At 42.5% G+C, this 18,838-nt stretch overlaps 1 protein-coding gene across 3 annotated transcripts in view; it reads left to right on the plus strand.

Annotated features, from left to right (window-relative positions):
* Positions 1 to 1,458: 1,458 nt before the first annotated feature.
* The window catches only part of LOC132398379 (lysine-specific demethylase 7B-like), a 99,702-nt gene continuing 82,322 nt past the window's right edge, over positions 1,459 to 18,838 (plus strand). Inside the window, exon 1 of one of the 3 annotated variants that reach the window (XM_059977717.1) lies at positions 1,459 to 1,581. In XM_059977717.1, the coding sequence (XP_059833700.1) occupies positions 1,562 to 1,581 (20 nt within the window). In that variant the 5' untranslated portion in view covers positions 1,459 to 1,561. Of the gene's footprint in view, positions 1,582 to 4,996; positions 6,342 to 18,838 lie in introns of those variants that run through there. The other 2 variants (XR_009513638.1, XM_059977716.1) reach the window with 2 other exon arrangements.

Below are 18,838 nucleotides of genomic sequence, written 5' to 3' on the forward strand. Positions count from 1 at the left end.
CTCAGCAAACTCCTAATATATGTAAATGTATATGGTGAATAAAACTGACCTTGTTCCTTGAGGTAATGCACGCGGGAAGGTGCTAAAGGGGAAGGGGGTGTACAAAAATAGGGAGAGTATTCAGTGGTGGTGAGGGACAGAGGGACCTCAGAATGTGCCTTTGCAGATTTTAAAGGTAACAGGACTGGTTAACAAGGTGGCTAAAAAGACATATGTTTCCCTTTCTTATCTGAGGCATTCATTGCCCAACAGCATGAGGTTATGCTAAAGTTGCACACAACACCAGTCAGGCCACAAACCGTCGTACGGTTCCTGTGGCCTGTTTTCAGGAAAGATGTGTATACACTGGACCAGCTCAGAAAGTGTTGCCTGGATCAGAAAACTTCAGCTGTGTATGGTCATTATGGACACAGAGCCTGTGGAGAGAGTGAAGTGTGTGTCAACAGAAGGGACCCATTTGTCTTCAAACAGGCATCAAAAACTGTGCTGCATAGATTCAAATACCTGGTAGAATATGATGTAAAGATGTTATAGAGCATCAAGCAATACAGCACAGGGAACAGGCCATTTGGCCCACAATGTTGTACTGAGCTAATTAAATGCCTAATTAAACTAAACCCTTCTGCCTACATAAATCTGTGTCCCTCCATTCTCTAACATCAATGTACCCCATAAATGCCTCTATTGTACCACTCTCCACCACCACCCAAGGCAGGCACCCACCACACTCTGTGTAAAAATCTTGTCCCCACACATCTAAGAACTTAGCCCCCTTCACATTAAATGCATACACTCTGGAATTAGCCATTTTGACCCTGGGAAAACAGCTGCTTATTCTATCTATGTCATTTAAGAGGCTCTCAGTTAGGCACCTGGTGGAAAGAAAAATAAAGGGCTATGTGCGAAGGAAATGTTAGGCTTATCTTGGAGTAGGGTAAATGGTTGGGATTACATTGTGGGCTGAAGGGCCTGTACTGTGCTGTAAAGTTCTATATTCTATGCCTTCAGGTATTGGACAGGAATCATTGTGAACGTCAAACTCATTGACCAAAAGTTAGTGCAAGCAGAAACCCTCATCACATTCAGTTCAGATTTAGATGTGTACTTAAGTGCAGGGGCATGTGCTGAGTGCTTGGAGGTGGGATTATACTGGGAGCTCCTTTTTCAACCATCATGTATGTATAGGGAAAATGGCCTCCTTTACTGACCCTGCCTTTTTGACTAAGCTTTGTCTACTTGTGCCTCCCACCTCATCGTAGCTTGCTAATCTTACTAATCTATTTCTTAAATAGTTTACTTTCCCATCCAAATTCCAGCATCTCCTGCGTCTCCACCTTGAAATGTTTTAGTGTAAAGCAGAATACAAGTTGTGACTGGACTTGTTATTATGTGCCTTGTTAGAATTGCCTCTCCTTTTCTGGTTTCTCTCTCCCTCAAAATAACCTTGGAATATGTATCCCCACGTCCAGCCTGCAGTTTGAGCTCGGGAATTGAAGTTGACAGGGCAAGTTGTGAAGGCTGCTGAAGAAAGGCACAGAGGGTGCTTGGCTACATAAAACGGATGATTGAGAAGAGAAAAGGGTAAGGTAAACTGTTGTTAATCACAGGCTAGAATTCAGAGAGGCATTGTGTTCGTTTCAGTGCACTATTGAATCATACACATAAGGGAAGCCTTTGTGATGGCTTTTTGAAAGAGCTGTTCATTTAGTTAGTTTTCTTTTTATTCCCCCCAAGCCCTGCAGTTTTTTTTTCACAAGTGTTTGCCCAATTCCCTTTGGTAAATTATTATCGAATCAGGTCTGAAAGAGCGCTTAAGTTGAGAAAGGCTTCGAAGAAGATTTACTGAACAGTATTAAAGATGAGGGGACTCAGATGCAGAGATCAGGAAAGATCTGATTTGTTTCAAACCAATGATTAAGAAGACGATGAATTCAACATTATGCAGGATTTTGTTGGAATTAAGAGAGAAATTGTCAGTGAGTAAAGGAAGAAAATGCAATGGGAAAATGCCGCTGATGTTGTGAGTCTTAAATAAAACCAAAAAATGCTCAAAATAGCAGCTTGAGGAGCACTGCTGGAGGGTAGGAGCTCAAGCTAGTGGGCAATCAGAAAATTCTGAGAGAATTGTTTCTACGGACTGTAGACAGAAGAGATTCTGCAGATGCTGGAAATCTCAAGCAATGCACAAAACGCTTGAACTCAGCAGGTCAGGCAGCATCACGTCTCTGGAGGGCAAAGAACAGTCAATGTCTCATGCCGAGACCCTTCATCACATCTTGTCGACTGTCTATTCCCCTTCATAGGTGCTGCCTGACCTGCTGACTTCCTCCAGCATTTTGTGAGTGTTGCTAGAAGCTGTGGTACTTGAGCTTCCTTAACGGTGATGTAGAGTAAAAAAAGCTTATGTTCAGAATGAAAATCAGGTTTAATAACACTGACATATGCTGTGAATTTCATTGCCTTGCAGCATATTACAGCTCAATCCATTAAAAATACTATAAATTACAATAAATTCAAAGTAAAATTTATTATCAGATTTCATACATGTCACTAAATACAATCTTGAGATTCTTTTTCTGCAGGCGTACTTATCAAATCTATAGAACAGTAACTGTAAACCAATATGAACTGTGAAACTGAAAATATACTAAATAGCTGTAAATATACATTAAAATTTTAAAATAATACGTAGTGCGAAAGAGAGCAAACATAGTGAAAAAGGGTTCATGGGTTCATTGTCTGTTCAGAAATATGATGGCTGAGGAGTAGAACGTGTTCCTAAAAAGTTGAGTGTGTGTTTTCAGGCTCCTAACCTTATTCCTATATTCTAATTTAATCGTATTCCTTTAATCATGGAGTGGAGAGAGTGAGCAGCTTCAAGTTCCTGAGTGTCAAGATCTCTGAGGATCTAACCTGGTCCCAACATATCGATGTAGTCATAAAGAAGGCAAGACAGCGACTATACTTCAAGAGGAGTTTGAAGAGATCTGGCATATCAACAAATACACTCAAAAACTTCTATAGTTGTACCGTGGAGAGCATTCTGACAGGCTGTATCACTGTCTGGTATTGGGGTGGGGCTACTGCACAGAACCGAAAGAAACTGCAGAAGAAGAAGAAAGAAACTCAGTCAGCTCCATCTTGGGCACTAGACTACAAAGTACCCAGAACATCTTTAGGGAGTGGTGTTTCAGAAAGGCAGCGTCCATTATTAAGGACCTCCAGCACCCAGGGCATGCTCTTTTCTCACTGTTACCATCAGGTAGGAGGTACAGAAACCTGAAGGTACAGACTCAGCGATTCAGGAACAACCTCTTCCCCTCTGCCATCCAATTCCTAAATGGATATTGAAGCTTTGAACACGACCTCACTTATTTTTAAAATATAGTGTTTCTGTTTTGCATGTTTTAAAAAATTATTCAATATATGTAATTGATATACTTTATTATTATTATTTTTGTTTTATTTATTATTATCTTTTTCTCTCTGTTGGATTATGTATTGCATTGAACTGCTGCTGCTAAGTTAACAAATTTCACGTCACATGCCGGTGATAATAAACCTGATTTTGATTTCTGTTAATAGTAATGGGGAGGGAGCATGTCCTGGGTGATGCGGGTCCTTACTGATGAATGCTGCCTTTTTGAGGCATTGTCTTTTAAAGATATCCTCGAAGCTGGTAAGTCCACGATGGAGCTGGCTGAGTTTGTAATCCTCTGCAGCTTTTCCGATCCCATTTAGTGGCCCCTCCATACCAGAGAGTTGGAATGCTCTCCATGGGGGAGCCTAATCTCCACAAACTCCTAATGAAGTTTAGCCACCGGTGTGTCTTCTTCGTAATTGCATCAATATGTTGGGCCCAGAACAGATCTTCAGAGACGTTGACACCCAGGAACTTGAATCTGCTCATCCTGTCCACATGTTTGGACTCCAGTCCTGGTCACTATGCTGAGGTGAGGATGTGGCGATTCCAGTGAGGCTATTGAAGAAGCTTAGCCCGATTCCGGGGAAGAGGACTTTCAAGTACAAAGTTAAGTCAAGGAAGCTGGAGATGTTCACCTTGGAGCAAAGTGACTCAGTTGAGACTTGCTAAAGATTTAGATCTTGATTAGATCAGATATGGTGACTGGAGAGCGGCTACCTTCATACAAATCGTTCAAAGACTGGAGTCAGAGTGAAAGGAAAAAGATGCAGGGAGATTGTGGATTGGATCTCGTGTTAGAAGCACTCAGAAATTTCAGAAGTGATTTGAATAGGTGCTTGAAGAAAACACTTTGTGGAGTTTCATGAAATACCAGAGGAATGGACATATACATTATTCTCCACATTGGAGAGCAGTAGGCTTATGTCTGTGGCACAGTAATTCAACAATTATCCTCACACTACTGGTGAAAAGACTGGATGTCAAAGTGAATAAGTGCAGGAGACTTCACCTCAGTGTGGACCAGCTCTCAGGCTAGCTAGCTCAAAAAGGGGTAAACAGTGGCAAAGGAAAAACTGGTTCTTGGGAAGAAACTATCTCAGGAAGTGGGGCTCAAACTCTGAGGGAGGGAGTGATAACTAGTCGTCAGAAATGGGCTAACCAGACACCATGGGAATCCATTCCTGGTTCTCCTAAGCAACAAATAAAGTGGGTGCTAATTAGCTTATAAACAGGTGGTCTGGGCAATTCATACAGTTGGTTAGTATAGTCAGGTAATGTCACAGACTGGGAGACGAGTCAGTGTAATCTGTGAGTGTTAGACAGGAGACTTGGTTAGTCTCGGTAGAGGTTCACACACACCAGTGGATCTGGTTCGTGTGGTCAGGAGCGTCACACACTGGTGGACGTGGTTAGGCCCCAAATCTATTAGTTCTATTGCTGTACTTCAGGGCCCAGCCGCTGGTTGTTCTAACAAGCTAGAGTCAGCAGGAGTTCAAAATAAACAGAATGGTTTTATTCAAAGTACATTTATTATCAAATAACATATACATTGCACAATCTTGAGATTTGTTTGCTTACAGGCAGCAGCAAGTAGTCATTGAAGTTAAGAAGAGTGAAAGGTGATCTCTTGAAAGGTGTAAGATTTTGAGGGCACAAGGTGGATGCTGACAGGTTGTTTCCCTAAGAAAGGAGTATCTGAATTAGAGGGCACAATTTCTGAATAATGGGTTGTCCACTTGAAATGGAGATGAGGAAGAATTTATTTTCCCAAAGTGTGTGGCTGTTTATAATCTCCAGCTCAGAGAGCTGTGGAGAGCAGTCACTGAATCTTGTCGAAGGCAGAAGTGAACTAGCAAGGGTGTGGACAAAGTGAAGGTAGGTGATACTGAGACCAAGAATAGAGTAGCCATACTGAATGGAGGGTTCGGTGGGCTGATATAATATAGAACAAAGCATTAAACTGGAGGAATTCAGCGGGTGGAGCAGCATCTTTGTCAGTAAAGAACTGTCGACGTTTTCAGTTCAAGACACTGAATCAGGACTGAGAATACAGAAAGGAATGGCCTGTGAAGCGGGGGAAAGGTGGGAGTGTGAAACGTCGGTAACACCCTTCACTTCCACAGATTAGCCCGACCGGCTGAGTTCCTCCAAAAAACGGGCAGCTGCTCCAGATTTCAGCATTTCTCGATGGGCTGATCGGCCTCCTCCTGCTCTTTATGTACCACACTATGTTTTATTGCATCCAGATCTGGTTACCTCCTGCTGTTTTGTGGGTCTGATGCCCATTGACAAACTTATCCCTCCCCAGACTGAGCTGCGGCGTATTTCTCCACAGCAGCACGTGTGTTTTGTTATTCCCGCCCCTAATTGGATAGCTGGTCACACCTCGTGCCAAGTACACCAATCACTGCGTTCTTTCCGCCCGGTGACCGCCCCTTAAAGGCGGAGCTGACTCTCACCTGACCAATAACGTTTCGGATATTTGCGGTCGGTTTAAAGCCCACTTGCAATTTGACACCCGAGAGGCGGGATGTCTAAAAATACATTATGTCGATTGGCTAACCAACACTGTTAATAATAAGCTATGGGATACAGGGCAGCCAGTAATATCACAGAGAGGCGGGCACAAATGCAGCTACCCGCCTCTGATTGGTGCGACCTGCCGCCTCTAATGTTCGGTAGCTGGAGCATATTCGCCCACCTCGGGCACGAATGGCTGGCAGCGCCGTCAATCATCCGTTTCCGGCGGCGGCCGAAGGCCCGGCCTGTTGTGTTTTTTTTTGTTCTCTGCCCGGCCAATGTGCGGCCGGGCTGACAAAATGGCGGCGGTACCGGTGTATTGCGAGTGTCGACAGCCGTACGACGCTGGTCGCTTCATGATCGAGTGTGATGTCTGCAAGGACTGGTTTCACGGCAGGTAAACAGCTCGGGGGCTCACCCCAGGACCGGTGGTGTGAAGGGAGAAATGAGGATCCCTTTGCCTTTAACGGCCGGCCCTACCGTCCGTAACAAAGGGAGTGGGGCCGGGACTAAGTGGTGCCGCCGGCCCGCTGGTGCAGCAGCTGTGGGCAAGTTCACCGCTCTCCGCGGCCGGGGCTCCCCGATTGCCAACACGGCCTCGGACTCCCAGCGGGCCTCTGTGTGCCCGTGGCACCGGTCCATCCCGGCGCCGGCCGTATGAATCCCGGCCACTGTGGAGAAGGCAAGCCCCCTGCTCCCACCCCCTCAGTCCCATGACTTCGCTCCGCCCTCCTGCCACAGTGGAGACGCCAGCCCCCACCACCACAATCCCCGTCCCTATCACCCCCCCCCCCCCACCCACCGTCGACCCGGGACCAGGTTCGGCCCTCACCCCCACTTCGGAAATCGAGCCCCAGGTCCGTCTTGTGCCTCTTTGTAGCTGTACCCTCTCGTTATTCGCCTGACTCCGTCCGTTTACTATCCCCCCTAACTTCTGTTCTCCTCTCGGCCCCCGAGCAGTTCTGCTCGCTCCTTTGCCCACTTGTGTAACTTGACCGACAGTTAATGTAAAAACCGTGGGCCTCCCCGCAACTCCGCACCGAAACCAAACTTGGCTCTCCAAACTCAGTCAGAATAAACGGAGTGGAGTCCTTCAGCCCTGGCCTGCCGTGCCCTCGATGACCACCACTCGGGATAGCTCACAGCGATTCGCCAGCCCACACGTCGTCTTCGTGATGTGGGAGGAAAGGCACGGAGAATTGGGCAGACCCGATCGGGATTGATCTCCGTTACTGGAGCTCTTGCCTCCGCTGAGCCGTGGTCTTCTAGAATGGGCGGAGCAATTTAAAGAGACGAAAGTACTTCTGCGTGGGTTTCAAAAGCGCTAGCCAGAGTGATTTCATCTGGGCCTAGTGATTAATCGAAAATAGTTCTGTTGTTTTCATCGCGTGGATGATAGTCTGTGACCAGTCGTATTTAAGGCGTAAAAAACAATCTTCCAACCTATTTTCTGCCCTTCATGCATGTATCGCTAAGTCTTCTGTGTGGTACATTTTCAAATGTATTTGAAAGTCTAGAATGCTATATAGTATTCAGTGATTTCCTTATCTTACTGCTTGTTGTATCATTTCTGAAGAAAACTAAGATTGTTGAGACACAAAATGTGTCAGCAGGTCAGGCAGTAAAGGAATAAAGAGTCGACAATTCGGCTGAAACCTTTCACCAGTCCTGATGAAGGTTCTCAACCCTAAGTGTTGATTTTTCCTTTATTCCTTTTCATAGATGCTGCCTGAACTACTGAATTGTTCCAGTATTTTGTATGTGTCACTCTAGATTTCCAGCATTTGCAAAATCTCGTGTTTAGATTTTGCAGACATCCTGTTGTGTTAATTACAAAATGTCCAAAAGTGTTGTGGTAAGTACTAATTTGATTTGGTATACTAGCTCTGTCTTTGAGCTTTTCCCTGTATAAACTTTTTCCCCACCTGATACAGAGAATCAGAACATTTACAATGGAGGAGCAGGTCATGCTGTTTTATCATGTCTGTGTGGGTTTTTAAAGAGCTAGCCCTACAGTTTCTTCCCTTGCAGGTTTTAATAGCCCCAGAGTTATTTCATCTGGGCCTGGTGATTTATCCAAAGATGCTGAACTCCTCATGATTTTCTCCATGAAGAAAATTGCTCTCATCCAATATTTCATACATTTCATATCCTGCCATGTCTCAATGGGGGAATTATTTGTGATGAATTGATATTCTGTTTATAATCTCTTGAAATGTTTCTAAATTAAAACAGGTTTGTTTTGATTTTGCTTCTTTTGAAGTTTTAAAACTTCTGGTGGAGTTTGTGCAAATCATTTGCTCCAATATAACCTGAATGAAGACCTTTTGCCGATCTCCACATAAAGCGGCATGCTTACTTCCTAACTTCCTGTGTGTGTCTTGCTTTCCTCCCATTTTCAGCAGTCCACATGCAACTATGACACATTTGATCACTTGTGACATCTTGATAACTGTACTAAGCAGTTGATTAAAGAGAAGCAAGGATAGAGCCCAGGTTTATTATCACTAACGTTAGATTTGGCAGCAGTACAGTGCAATACAAAAAAACATACTGAATGTGTATAAAATAACTGCAGCAGAGTTTATGGACCATTCAGAAATCTGATGGCAGAGGGGCGGAAGCTGTTCCTAAAACATGTCTTCAGGCTCCTGTACTTACTTCCTCTTGGTAGCAATGAGTAGAGGGCATGTCCTGGGTGGAGGGAGGGGGAAGAGTCCTTAATGATGAATGCTGTCTTTTTGAGGCATCAACTCTTGAAGATGTCCTCAATACTGGGGACATGACGGAGTTGGCTGTGTTTACAACCCTCTGCATTTTTTTCTGATCCTGTGCATTGGCCTCTTGAAATCAGGCAGTGATGCAACCAGTTAGAATGTTTTCCAAGGTGCATCTGTAGAAAATTGCTAAGTGTTTGGTGACATACCAAATCTACTCCAACTCCTAATGAAATGTAGCTGAGCTGTTGGCATTTCCAAACACTTGAAAAGCAGAGTATCAGAGCTTTACTGTTTTGGGGCAAGTGACTAATATAGTGGCTAATGAAATATAGCCATTATAATCATATATTGCAGAGCCATCAATTTTACCAAACAGTGCATTTTCATAATTGTGTCACTTTGTTGGGCCCAGGATAGATCTTCAGAGCTATTGATACCCAGGAAATTAAAATGCCCACTCTTTCCATTGTTGAGCTCTCGATGAGGACGGGTGTGCATTCCCTCAACTTCCCCTTACCGAAGTCCACAATCACTCCCTTGGTCGTACTGACGTTGAGTGGAAGGCTGTGGTTTCTGACACCACTTAAGCAGCCGATCTGTCTCACTCCTGTATATGCCTCCTTATCACCATCTGAGATTCTGCTGACAACAGTTATGTCATTAGTGACTTTGTAGTTTGACTGGTGCCTAGCCGCACAGTCCTGGGTGTAGAGAGTCGGTCAGTGTGCTAAGCACACATCCTTGCGGTGTGCTTGTGTTGATTGTCATTTGATGCAGAAGCTGTTCTTGGAAAGCCATTCCAAGCTTCCCAATTATGACACACACAAAATGCTGGCGAACTCAGCAGGCCAGTACAGTTGACGTTTTGGCCTGAGACCCTTCAGCAGGACTGGAGGAATAAAAGATGAGTAGATTTAAAAGGTAGGGGGAAGGGGAGGGGCAAACACAAGGTGATATGTGAAACTGGGAGGCGTGAAGGAAAGAGCTAGGAAGAATCTCCCAACTTTTTTTTCTCCAGTCTTGCTGAAGGGTCTCAGCCCAAAACGTCAATTGTACTCTTTTCTGTAGATGCTGCCGAGCCTGCTGAGTTCCTCCAGCATTTTGTGTATGTTGCTTGGATTAACAGCATCTGCAGATTTTCTCTTGTTCCCAATTATGACTTATCCAGTTCACACATTATAACATACTTTTGGTTGACAGCACTGAGAACCGTCCTTAAGATCTGTGTATTTCCTTTTAAGGATTTTTGGGATTGCGTAACACACATTGTAGAGCATTGTGTTGCAAAACCTGTGGGTGAGATAAATATCTGTGGTGGTATGTTATGAGTCACTCAGACTTTCGCTTTATTCAGGATGAAAATGCCAAATACTGCACAATTTAGTTTGCTTTTGACAGTCATGCTGTGTGATTATATTTTTTCCCCCCAGCTCTCTACTCTTGGTCAATCATTTGGGCTTAGGGATAACTTGCTTCTGCTCCGGTTTGGAAATGTTAATAAGGTCTATTTTAGATCTACAAGTTGTGTGGGGGGAAAGGGGGCAGAAGAGATGGTTGATCGAGTGGCCTTGCAATTCCTCTGTCGTTTTCACTTGGCACCTCTGTTCCTGTCAAAGAGAATCGGTGCTTAATTTCTTCCCAGGCACTGGTGCTCCATTCTGAGAAATAGTTTGTTGGTATTCCAATACATAATAGGTGTCTTTCCATAAGTACTGCCGTCTGTCTGCCTTATCCCACCTGGTTGAGTGGTGTTTACTAACCCAGACATAACCCTCAACAATTTATATGATATATTATTTCTGTAGGAGAAGCTTGAAGCCACCACTTGACCTAACTTTAAAGGTGGCAGATGCTTTCATGACAGATATTGGAACCAGTTGTCCTGGGATTCTGTGACTCACCTGTTACTGTTTCCAGCTGTAGTGAAAAAAGAGTTGGGATCAACATGAGGACCTGACTTCAGAGTGACAAGCATGGCAATACTGAGATGGGGAAGTCACAAAGGCAGTTTCAGTATACAAACAGATTTATAGCAGTGCTGGAGGAACTCAATCACTGATGCAGCATTTTGCTTTTCTGAGTGGAGCGGTCAGTGTTCCAAGAGTTGGGGAGTAGGAGTGAGGTCTGAGTCAAAAGACCTTATGAAGATTGAAGAGCAAGAATACCGACTGCAAGTGGGGCATTTTATAGTAATGAGATGATAAAAGGATATAGGCATGATAGCAGGAATCAGCAAGACAACAGCTCTCTTGTTTACAAAAGTTATTGTTCATTCCAGAAGGCTCCAAAGTGTCTAAGTGCAATATGAGATGAACACAAACCTTTGCATTTTTCTCTGGACTTTGTTCTCATTAAACAATGTAGACTGTTGATCCAGAAATGCCCCAAATTCCAAAAGTATTGTCAGAATTCTAAAGTTGTTCATTGTCTTACTGCTTTATTTCTTTTCCCAACGTGTAAAATTGCACAAGTCTGTTTGGCTTCTTGTGTACCTCCTGCCTCTATCACTTCTCTGTGACTAGGCCTTCAATTGCCTTAGCCCTGAAACACGGCTTCCTTTTTATTTTTTAGACATCCATACAAACATACCTCTTGTACTAACCCACTGGTCACCTGCCCTAATACAGAAAAGCTCTGTTAATTGCTAATGACCATTTGGAAATAGCAATGGTTCAGGCTCACCAGCTGATGTGTCCTATTATCCATTGAAGCTCCTGGTCCAGCTTCCCATGATCCCCTGAAACTTGCCCAGAGCAGGCCAGGACCTTTCTCTTTGGAGTGAAGGAGGATGAGTTGGTGTTCAGCATAACAAGAAGCACAGATCGAGAGGAAATCCAGAGACTTTTTTTTCCAGGGTGGAAATGGCTAATACAAGGGGGATTAATTTCAAGTGGAGTGCAGTAGGTCAGGCAGCATCTATAGGAAGAAGTACTGTCGACATTCCACCAGCATTTTGTGTGTGTTGCTTGAGTTTCCAGCATCTGCAGATTTTCTCGCGTTTGCGGGCTTAATTTCAAGGTGATTGGAGGAAAGTATAGGGAGGATGTCAGAGATGAGTTCTTTCCAGAGAGTGGAGTGGATACATCAGGCAGATACATTAGGGACATTTAAGAATTCATGGATGATAGCAAAATGGATGGTACGTAGGAAGGAAGAGTTAGATTAATCTTGGGGTCTCTGTCCTAGACTGTTACTGTATAACATCTCAAAAATGTAAATTAAATATTTTTGACTGAATTGATAGGAATAACACCCAATGGCTCAGGAGAACTGTCAGCTGAGTGCCACCAAAGTGGTGAGTGTTCTGGACGTCAGGATATTACTGAATGCCTTAGTTTGAAGCTTTGTCTGATAACACTGCTGTGAAATATCGTAAAAAAAAATGTTTTAGAATAGTAACGCAAGTTATTTTTTGGTTAGGGCTACCATTCAATTGGAGGATTAATCTAGAACAACTATTTTTATCTAATTAGTCTTCAAATCCCTCATGGCCTTGCCATTCATCCCCAATGCTGTAGGCTCATTGACTTCCTTTGGCCTACAAGAAGAGGTTTTGTTTTGTTCCTCCATTGGCACCTATCTTTAAGTACCCTAGTAATCCTTTCCCACGATGAACTTCTCCTGCTTTTAGATCTCACATCATGGGCACCATTTCATGCAGCCTTCCTTTATTTGTATTTTATCTGTGTTTTCTCCCTGTTTCGTTGCAAAGTGCTTTGAGTTGGATTCAGATTTATTTCTCACATGTACAGCTTGGAGCCGAATATCCTCATGGAGACATTTATTGAATTCAGGAGAAAAGTGTCTCCATCTACTCATCATCAACAACTCTACAGTCAGCGCCGGTTAAACATTCAGGTTCCTGGACTTCATTTGGGAGAACCATAATTAACATTAACAAAATGGCTCGGTAGAAGATGTACTTGCAGCAATTGGTAAAATTCCATCCTTTCCGGAACATACCGGTGTAATTCTACACCTCCATCATGGAGAGCATCCTCACATCAGACATAACTGTCTGGTTTGGTGTAGCTCCTCTCACAGTGTATGAAATCTGCAGTCACAGGTCATTGGCTGCTGTCTCCCTTTGCTGCAGGACTTGTACCCATCCCAGACCAAAGAAGTGGGCAGGAAAAATCATTGCAGACATAACCCAACTTCCAAATTGCCTTCTCCAAAAGCTCCCTTCTGGAAATTGATATAAGGCTATTAAAACAAAAACCATGTTGTTTTAAAAGTTAATTCCTCAGGCAGTTATCTGATCAACCATTCTAGTTAGCCTCCCCCCCCACCCCCCCAGTTACCTCAGTGACTACACTACACTGTAAATACTTTAAACCACATTTTTTAAATGCTGTTTACATTGTAAATACATGCTGGTGGTTATGTACATTTTTATATCCATCCTCTAATATATTTAATTCTTTGTAATTGTTGAATGTTGCATACTGACCAACAAATCACAGCAAGTTCCTAATACATGTATATGGTATAGTAAAATGTCATTTGCATTAACAATTAACACTCAAGGATGTGCTGGGGACAGGCTGCAAGTGTTGCCACACATTCTGGCAACAACATAGCATGTCCACAATGTTCAGCACGATGCGAATTGTTATTTAAATAGTTTGAATCCATTATCCCTTTGATTCCCAGAAATCTCAAACTGCAAATCTGGTTTAGTATTTATCAATGCAAGCAGTAACTTGAATTGTCAGCTGCCTGAAATTCAAATGGGATCATATAAGATTCTTTATCATTCTCTATCCTGGAGGGCAATGAGACTCAGTCTTTGGTTGTATTCAAAACACATCTCAGTAGGTTTTTGGATGTTAAAGAAATTAAGGTTATTGAGTTGCGGCTAGAGCATGGATTTTGAGGTAGCAGACTCACCATTGTCATTTGAATTACAGCAAGTTGGGTGGTCATGGCAGGGTGGAAAAAGGCCCTATGTGTCCATAAGACATAGGAGCAGAATTAGGCCATTCAGTCTATTGTGTCTGCTCTACCATTCCATTCTGTTTGATTTGTTATCCCTTTCAACCCCATTCTCTTGCCTTCTCCCCATAAGTTTTAACACCCTCACTAATCAAGAACCTATCAAACTTGCTTTAAATATATTCAATGACTTGGCCTTCACAGCCATCTGCGGCAATAAATTCCACTGATTTATCTTCCTCTGGCTCAAGAAATTCCTCATTTCTGTTCTAAAGGGACATCCTTGTATTCTGAGGCTGTGCTCTCTGATCTTAGGCTTCCCCATTATAAGAAACATCCTCTCCACATGCACTCTTTATAAGCCTTTCAATATTCAATAGATTGCAATGAAATTCCCTCTCATTCTTCTAAACTCCAAAGCGTACAGACCTAAAACCATCAAATGCTCCTCATTGTTAACCTTTTCATTCCCGGAATAATCCTCATTAACCCCCTTTAGATGTTCTCTAGTTTCAGCACATCCTTTCATAGATAAGGGGGCAAAATTGCTCATAACGCTCCAAGTGTATTGTGACCAATGCCTTATAAAGCCTAGGCTAATGCCTGAAGTCCAGTACTGAGTCTGTAGCCATCCATCCCTTTGGTATTTCATGTGCTCATCAAAATCCTTCTTAAATGGTGCGGGGTGGGGAACCTTGAATCTCTCTGGTTGTAGATGATTCAGCATATTTTGGAAATCCAGAGCAGAGTGAGAGAGTGTGAGACAGAGAGAGAGATACACACACACACGTGCTCAGGTTCCTATTAAATCTCTTGCACTTCAAGAAAAACAAAACCTAGTCTCTCATATGGAAATGTTCTATTCCAGATAATATCTACACCTTCCTTTCTTCTGATAGTGTGGTGGCCAGGACTAAGCACAATATTACAGCTCTTTTACAAACATAGGTGAAAGAGAAAGAAGAAAACAGTGCATCATGGATGAAAGAGAACTTGAGTGCTGTGTGGGAGGGAAGCTTTAGTTTGACCTTAGAGTAGGTTAAAAGATCAGTACAACATTGTGGACTGAAGGGCTTGTACTGTTCTATGCTCTAAACATTGTACCATAACCTCCCTGCTATTGTCTTCATTAGTCATGGCATAGAATACAAGCATTCTGTATGCCTTCTTTACCTGTGCTGTTGCTTTAAGAGATCCGTGGTCACACTCCAAATTCTCTGTTCCTTAGTACTTCTTGGGGTCCTACCATTTGTTGTGTAACCCTCATTCCCTTACCTTTCAAGATTAAATTTCATCTGTTATTTCTCTTCCTGCCTGTGCCACTTCTATAGCTAGAGACTATTCAGTAATTTTTGAGCATTATCTCTTGCATTTAGATTCAGGTCATTATGTAACAAATAGCAAGGGTTTTGGCTGCAATTCCTAGTTATATAATCTGTCACTGGTTCCAAGGGCTGGATGGCCTATTCCTGCTCTTACTAGTGTTCTTAGAATTGAGCTTCCTGATTTTGTAGATTACATCAACAATACTTGTCCAAATGAACATGATCTCTCTGAGTTAACTATTCGGGTACGTCATGGAGCTTGAAGCTCAATCAAAACTGACACACCCACTGAAATGGAAGAATTTCTAATTCAAGGATCAACTTTATTCACATATACATTTACATGTATTAGGAATTTGTTGTGCATTGCTCAGGGTGTGACATGCACCAAAAACAACATTCAGCAGTTATAATGAATAAACAATTAGATAACAAATAAAGTTACAGGTTGAAGTATGGCTATGAATTAAAATGTACATAAATACCAACATGTATTCACAACGTAAACAGCATTATTAAAAAGTGATTTTTAAAGGGTCTACAATGGCAGCTTATAGGCAGCTTATAAAAATTCTAAATCCTTATAACCAGGGGTCCTCGGACACCTCGGTTAATAGGCAATAGGTGCAGAAGTAGACCATTCAGCCCTTCAAGCCTGCACCGCCATTTTGAGATCATGGCTGATCATCTACTATCAATGCCCGGTTCCTGCCTTGTCCCCATATCCCTTGATTCCCCTATCCATAAGATACCTATCTAGCTCCTTCTTGAAAGCTAGGGGTAGGGTTCTATGGCATAAAAAGTTTAGGATCCCCGATCTAAATGTATTTCTGAACTACTCCCATTGCAATCTGCAACCTGTGGTTTCACTTCAATATACTTCTGAACTGTCTTAACAAACTAATGATTCCAGAATCTTCTGAAGGACACAGCAGACTTGACACTAAAGCATGCAGGTAAGGTACCTTTAAGCAGATGAAGGTATATCACCATGGCTGAAAGAGAGAGAAGAGGAGAGGACTGCAAGCCAGGCTAAAACGACGGGGTATATGCTTCCTCCTCCCAGCACCTTGTTAGCAAATATACAGTTGCTGGAGAACAAAATTAAGGACCTAAGGGCAAGATTGCTGTTTCACTGATATTTTTAACCACTCACTTCGGCAGTCTGAGGCACCCATCTGCCTGGAGCAGGCTCCAATTATAGCAAGAATATGATAACCTGATTCAATGACTTGTCCTGTAGCACTTAAATCCACTTTGATGAAGTGCTTTGAGAGGTTGGTGATGAAACGTATCAACTCCTGCCTGAGGAGTGACTTGGATCTGCTCCAGTTTGCCTACTGTCACAATAGGTCATGGTACTTGCCATGTCATTAGCTCTTCACAACCCTGGAACATCTAGACAGCAAAGGTGCTCTTTATCGACTACAAATAAGCATTCAATTCTATCATCCCCTCAAAACTCATCAATGAGCTTCAAGACCTAGGCCTAAATTCTTTCGTGTGCAATTGGATCCTCAATTTCCTTACTTGCAGACCCCAGTCAGCTCAGATTAGCAGCAACATCTCCACAATCAGCACAGATGCACCACAAGGCTTTGTGCTTATCCCCCTACTTTACTCATCTTACACTTATGACCGTGAGGCTAACCACAGCTCAGTGCATATTTGTTTGCTGACAACACCATTATCATTAGCTGTATCAAAGGTGATAACGAATCAGCATATAGGAGGGAGATTGAAAATCTGGCTGAGTTGTGCCAGAACAGCAACAACTCAATGTCAGCAAGACCAAGGAGCTGATTATTGACTTCAGGAGGTGGAAACCAGAGGTCCAATGGATCCTCATTGGGTAATCAGAGGTGGAGGGAATCAGCAACTTTAAATTCCTCATTGTTATTATTTTTGAGGATCTGTTCTGAGTCCTGCATGCAAGTGTTATTACGAATAAAACACGGCGGCGCCTCTATCTTAGAATTTTGCGAAGATTCTGCAAGTCATCTAAAACTTTGAAAAACTTCTGTTGATGTGTAGTGGGGATTATTTTGCCTGGTATGGAAACTCAAATTGTCTTTAATAGAAAAGCCCTCAAAGAAGTGGATAATTTACTTTGAATGTTGTCTTGGGCACATAGAAGATTTCGATATATGTATAATTGTTGCGTCTCCTCCTTAAACGTTTACTTTAATATTATAATATCACAAGCTATCACATTGACAGCTAATAAACAGGGATGGTGCCAAGAAACTTACAAAAGGAAAACCGTGAAGTATGTAGATGGATTTATAGTCAACTAGTCAAGAAGGCTGATGATGGCCTGCCAACTTTTCTAGAACATTCCAAGAGCAGCACAAGGCACACTTCCAAATGAGGTACCAACCAAATGAAACTGCAGTATGTACTCAGTGGAAATGGGTTTAAGGTTGTGCAACTAATGGATGAAATCAAAACTCTGCAGTTCTGCCAGCCACGGGTGGGGAATGGTGGTGAAAAATTATACTGGGAACAGAAAAGAAAAGTTTGAAGAGTATTCCCATTCCCAAAGATGAATCAGATGCTGTGGGACCCAAGCATTCTAAACAGTTAATCTGACTGGCCTGTAGCTCCTACTTGTCCATACTTTATGATCACTTTGCAGTTCTTACCCCTGGCATCACATTTGTATCTAAAGATGGGTTAAAGTTTATTATCTATTTCAGGATTCCAACCTTGCTTCTTGGGTTCATCCAATCTAGACCAGATGGCTTAACTGTGTTTAAGTCCAACTGGGACTAGTTGCCGTCTATTTGCATCAATCTTTAGATTGTGACAGCACCTCCTTTGTTAAAAGTTGATGAAAATTGCCATCATTCTTTACTCATGCAGTCTCCGTTGTAATTGACCTAACTCCTACTTCTGTTAACCTTTCACTGTGTGTTCTTTCTGTTAGGTAATCTGACAGATTAATGTCATGCTCTGTCTTTACCCTTACTTATTTTTTAATCTACTCCCTCTGAGCATTGTATATTTACCCTAGTTCTAACTTGAATTCCTAACCTTGACTTTTGCCACCAGTTTTCTTTCTTTTATCAGCTAGAAAGCCTGCCCTTTATTTGCTGATTGTTGCCATCTGATGGAAAGGTACTTGAATTGCACCTAACCCACTTCTGCTTTCTCAGGAAGAGTCACTGACCCAAACCATTGACTGATTTCTCATTCCGCAGATGCAGCTTGACTGGCTGACTTCCAATACTTCTGATTTTGTTTCTTTTTCTGGCAACTGCAGGTTTTATTTGTTATCTGTTTCTTTTTTTAAGGGAACTGGTGGTGTTCATTTATAGCTTTGCCTGCCAGTGTTTAAACCCAATCTATCAAAGTTGGATCCATTCTTAATCACTAAATTTGCCCCTCTTTTCTTCCCCCCCCCCCAAATTAAGTAATTTTTAGTCTAGATATTGTGGTATGGCTGGAAACGTGACCAGGATTTGATCCAGGAAGATGAGGGCAAATTTGAGTGGATACTGAAGGGGAAGGGTGATTCAAGATGGTGATAGTTTGAAAATAAGAAGGAGTCAAAGTTCTGGTGGAATTTTTGAAGAGAAGGATTTTAAGTGTGGACTTGAAATAAGGGAGGGAATGCGATGAGGAAATGGAATTATTCATCATATGGATTAGCATGGGAGCCAGGAAGATTGCTTAAATTAGTGAGAATAAGATCAAGCTGCAAGGTGAAATTGAGAGAGTTTTAGATCCTTCACAACTTTTCTGTTTTAAAGTGATTAACAGTTCATGAAGTAGTTTTGACAGGGAAAATAGCTATGTTGCACACTGCTTGCTCTCATGAATAGTAGAATGAGAATGTCATGGATTTTGAAATGTCCTAATGTGATTGGGTTGGACCATGGTTCAGTGATCTAGATTTTGCTGGGTTT

The sequence above is a fragment of the Hypanus sabinus genome, chromosome 8 (assembly GCF_030144855.1).
Source record: "Hypanus sabinus isolate sHypSab1 chromosome 8, sHypSab1.hap1, whole genome shotgun sequence".
Classification (NCBI taxonomy): Eukaryota; Metazoa; Chordata; class Chondrichthyes; order Myliobatiformes; family Dasyatidae; genus Hypanus; species Hypanus sabinus.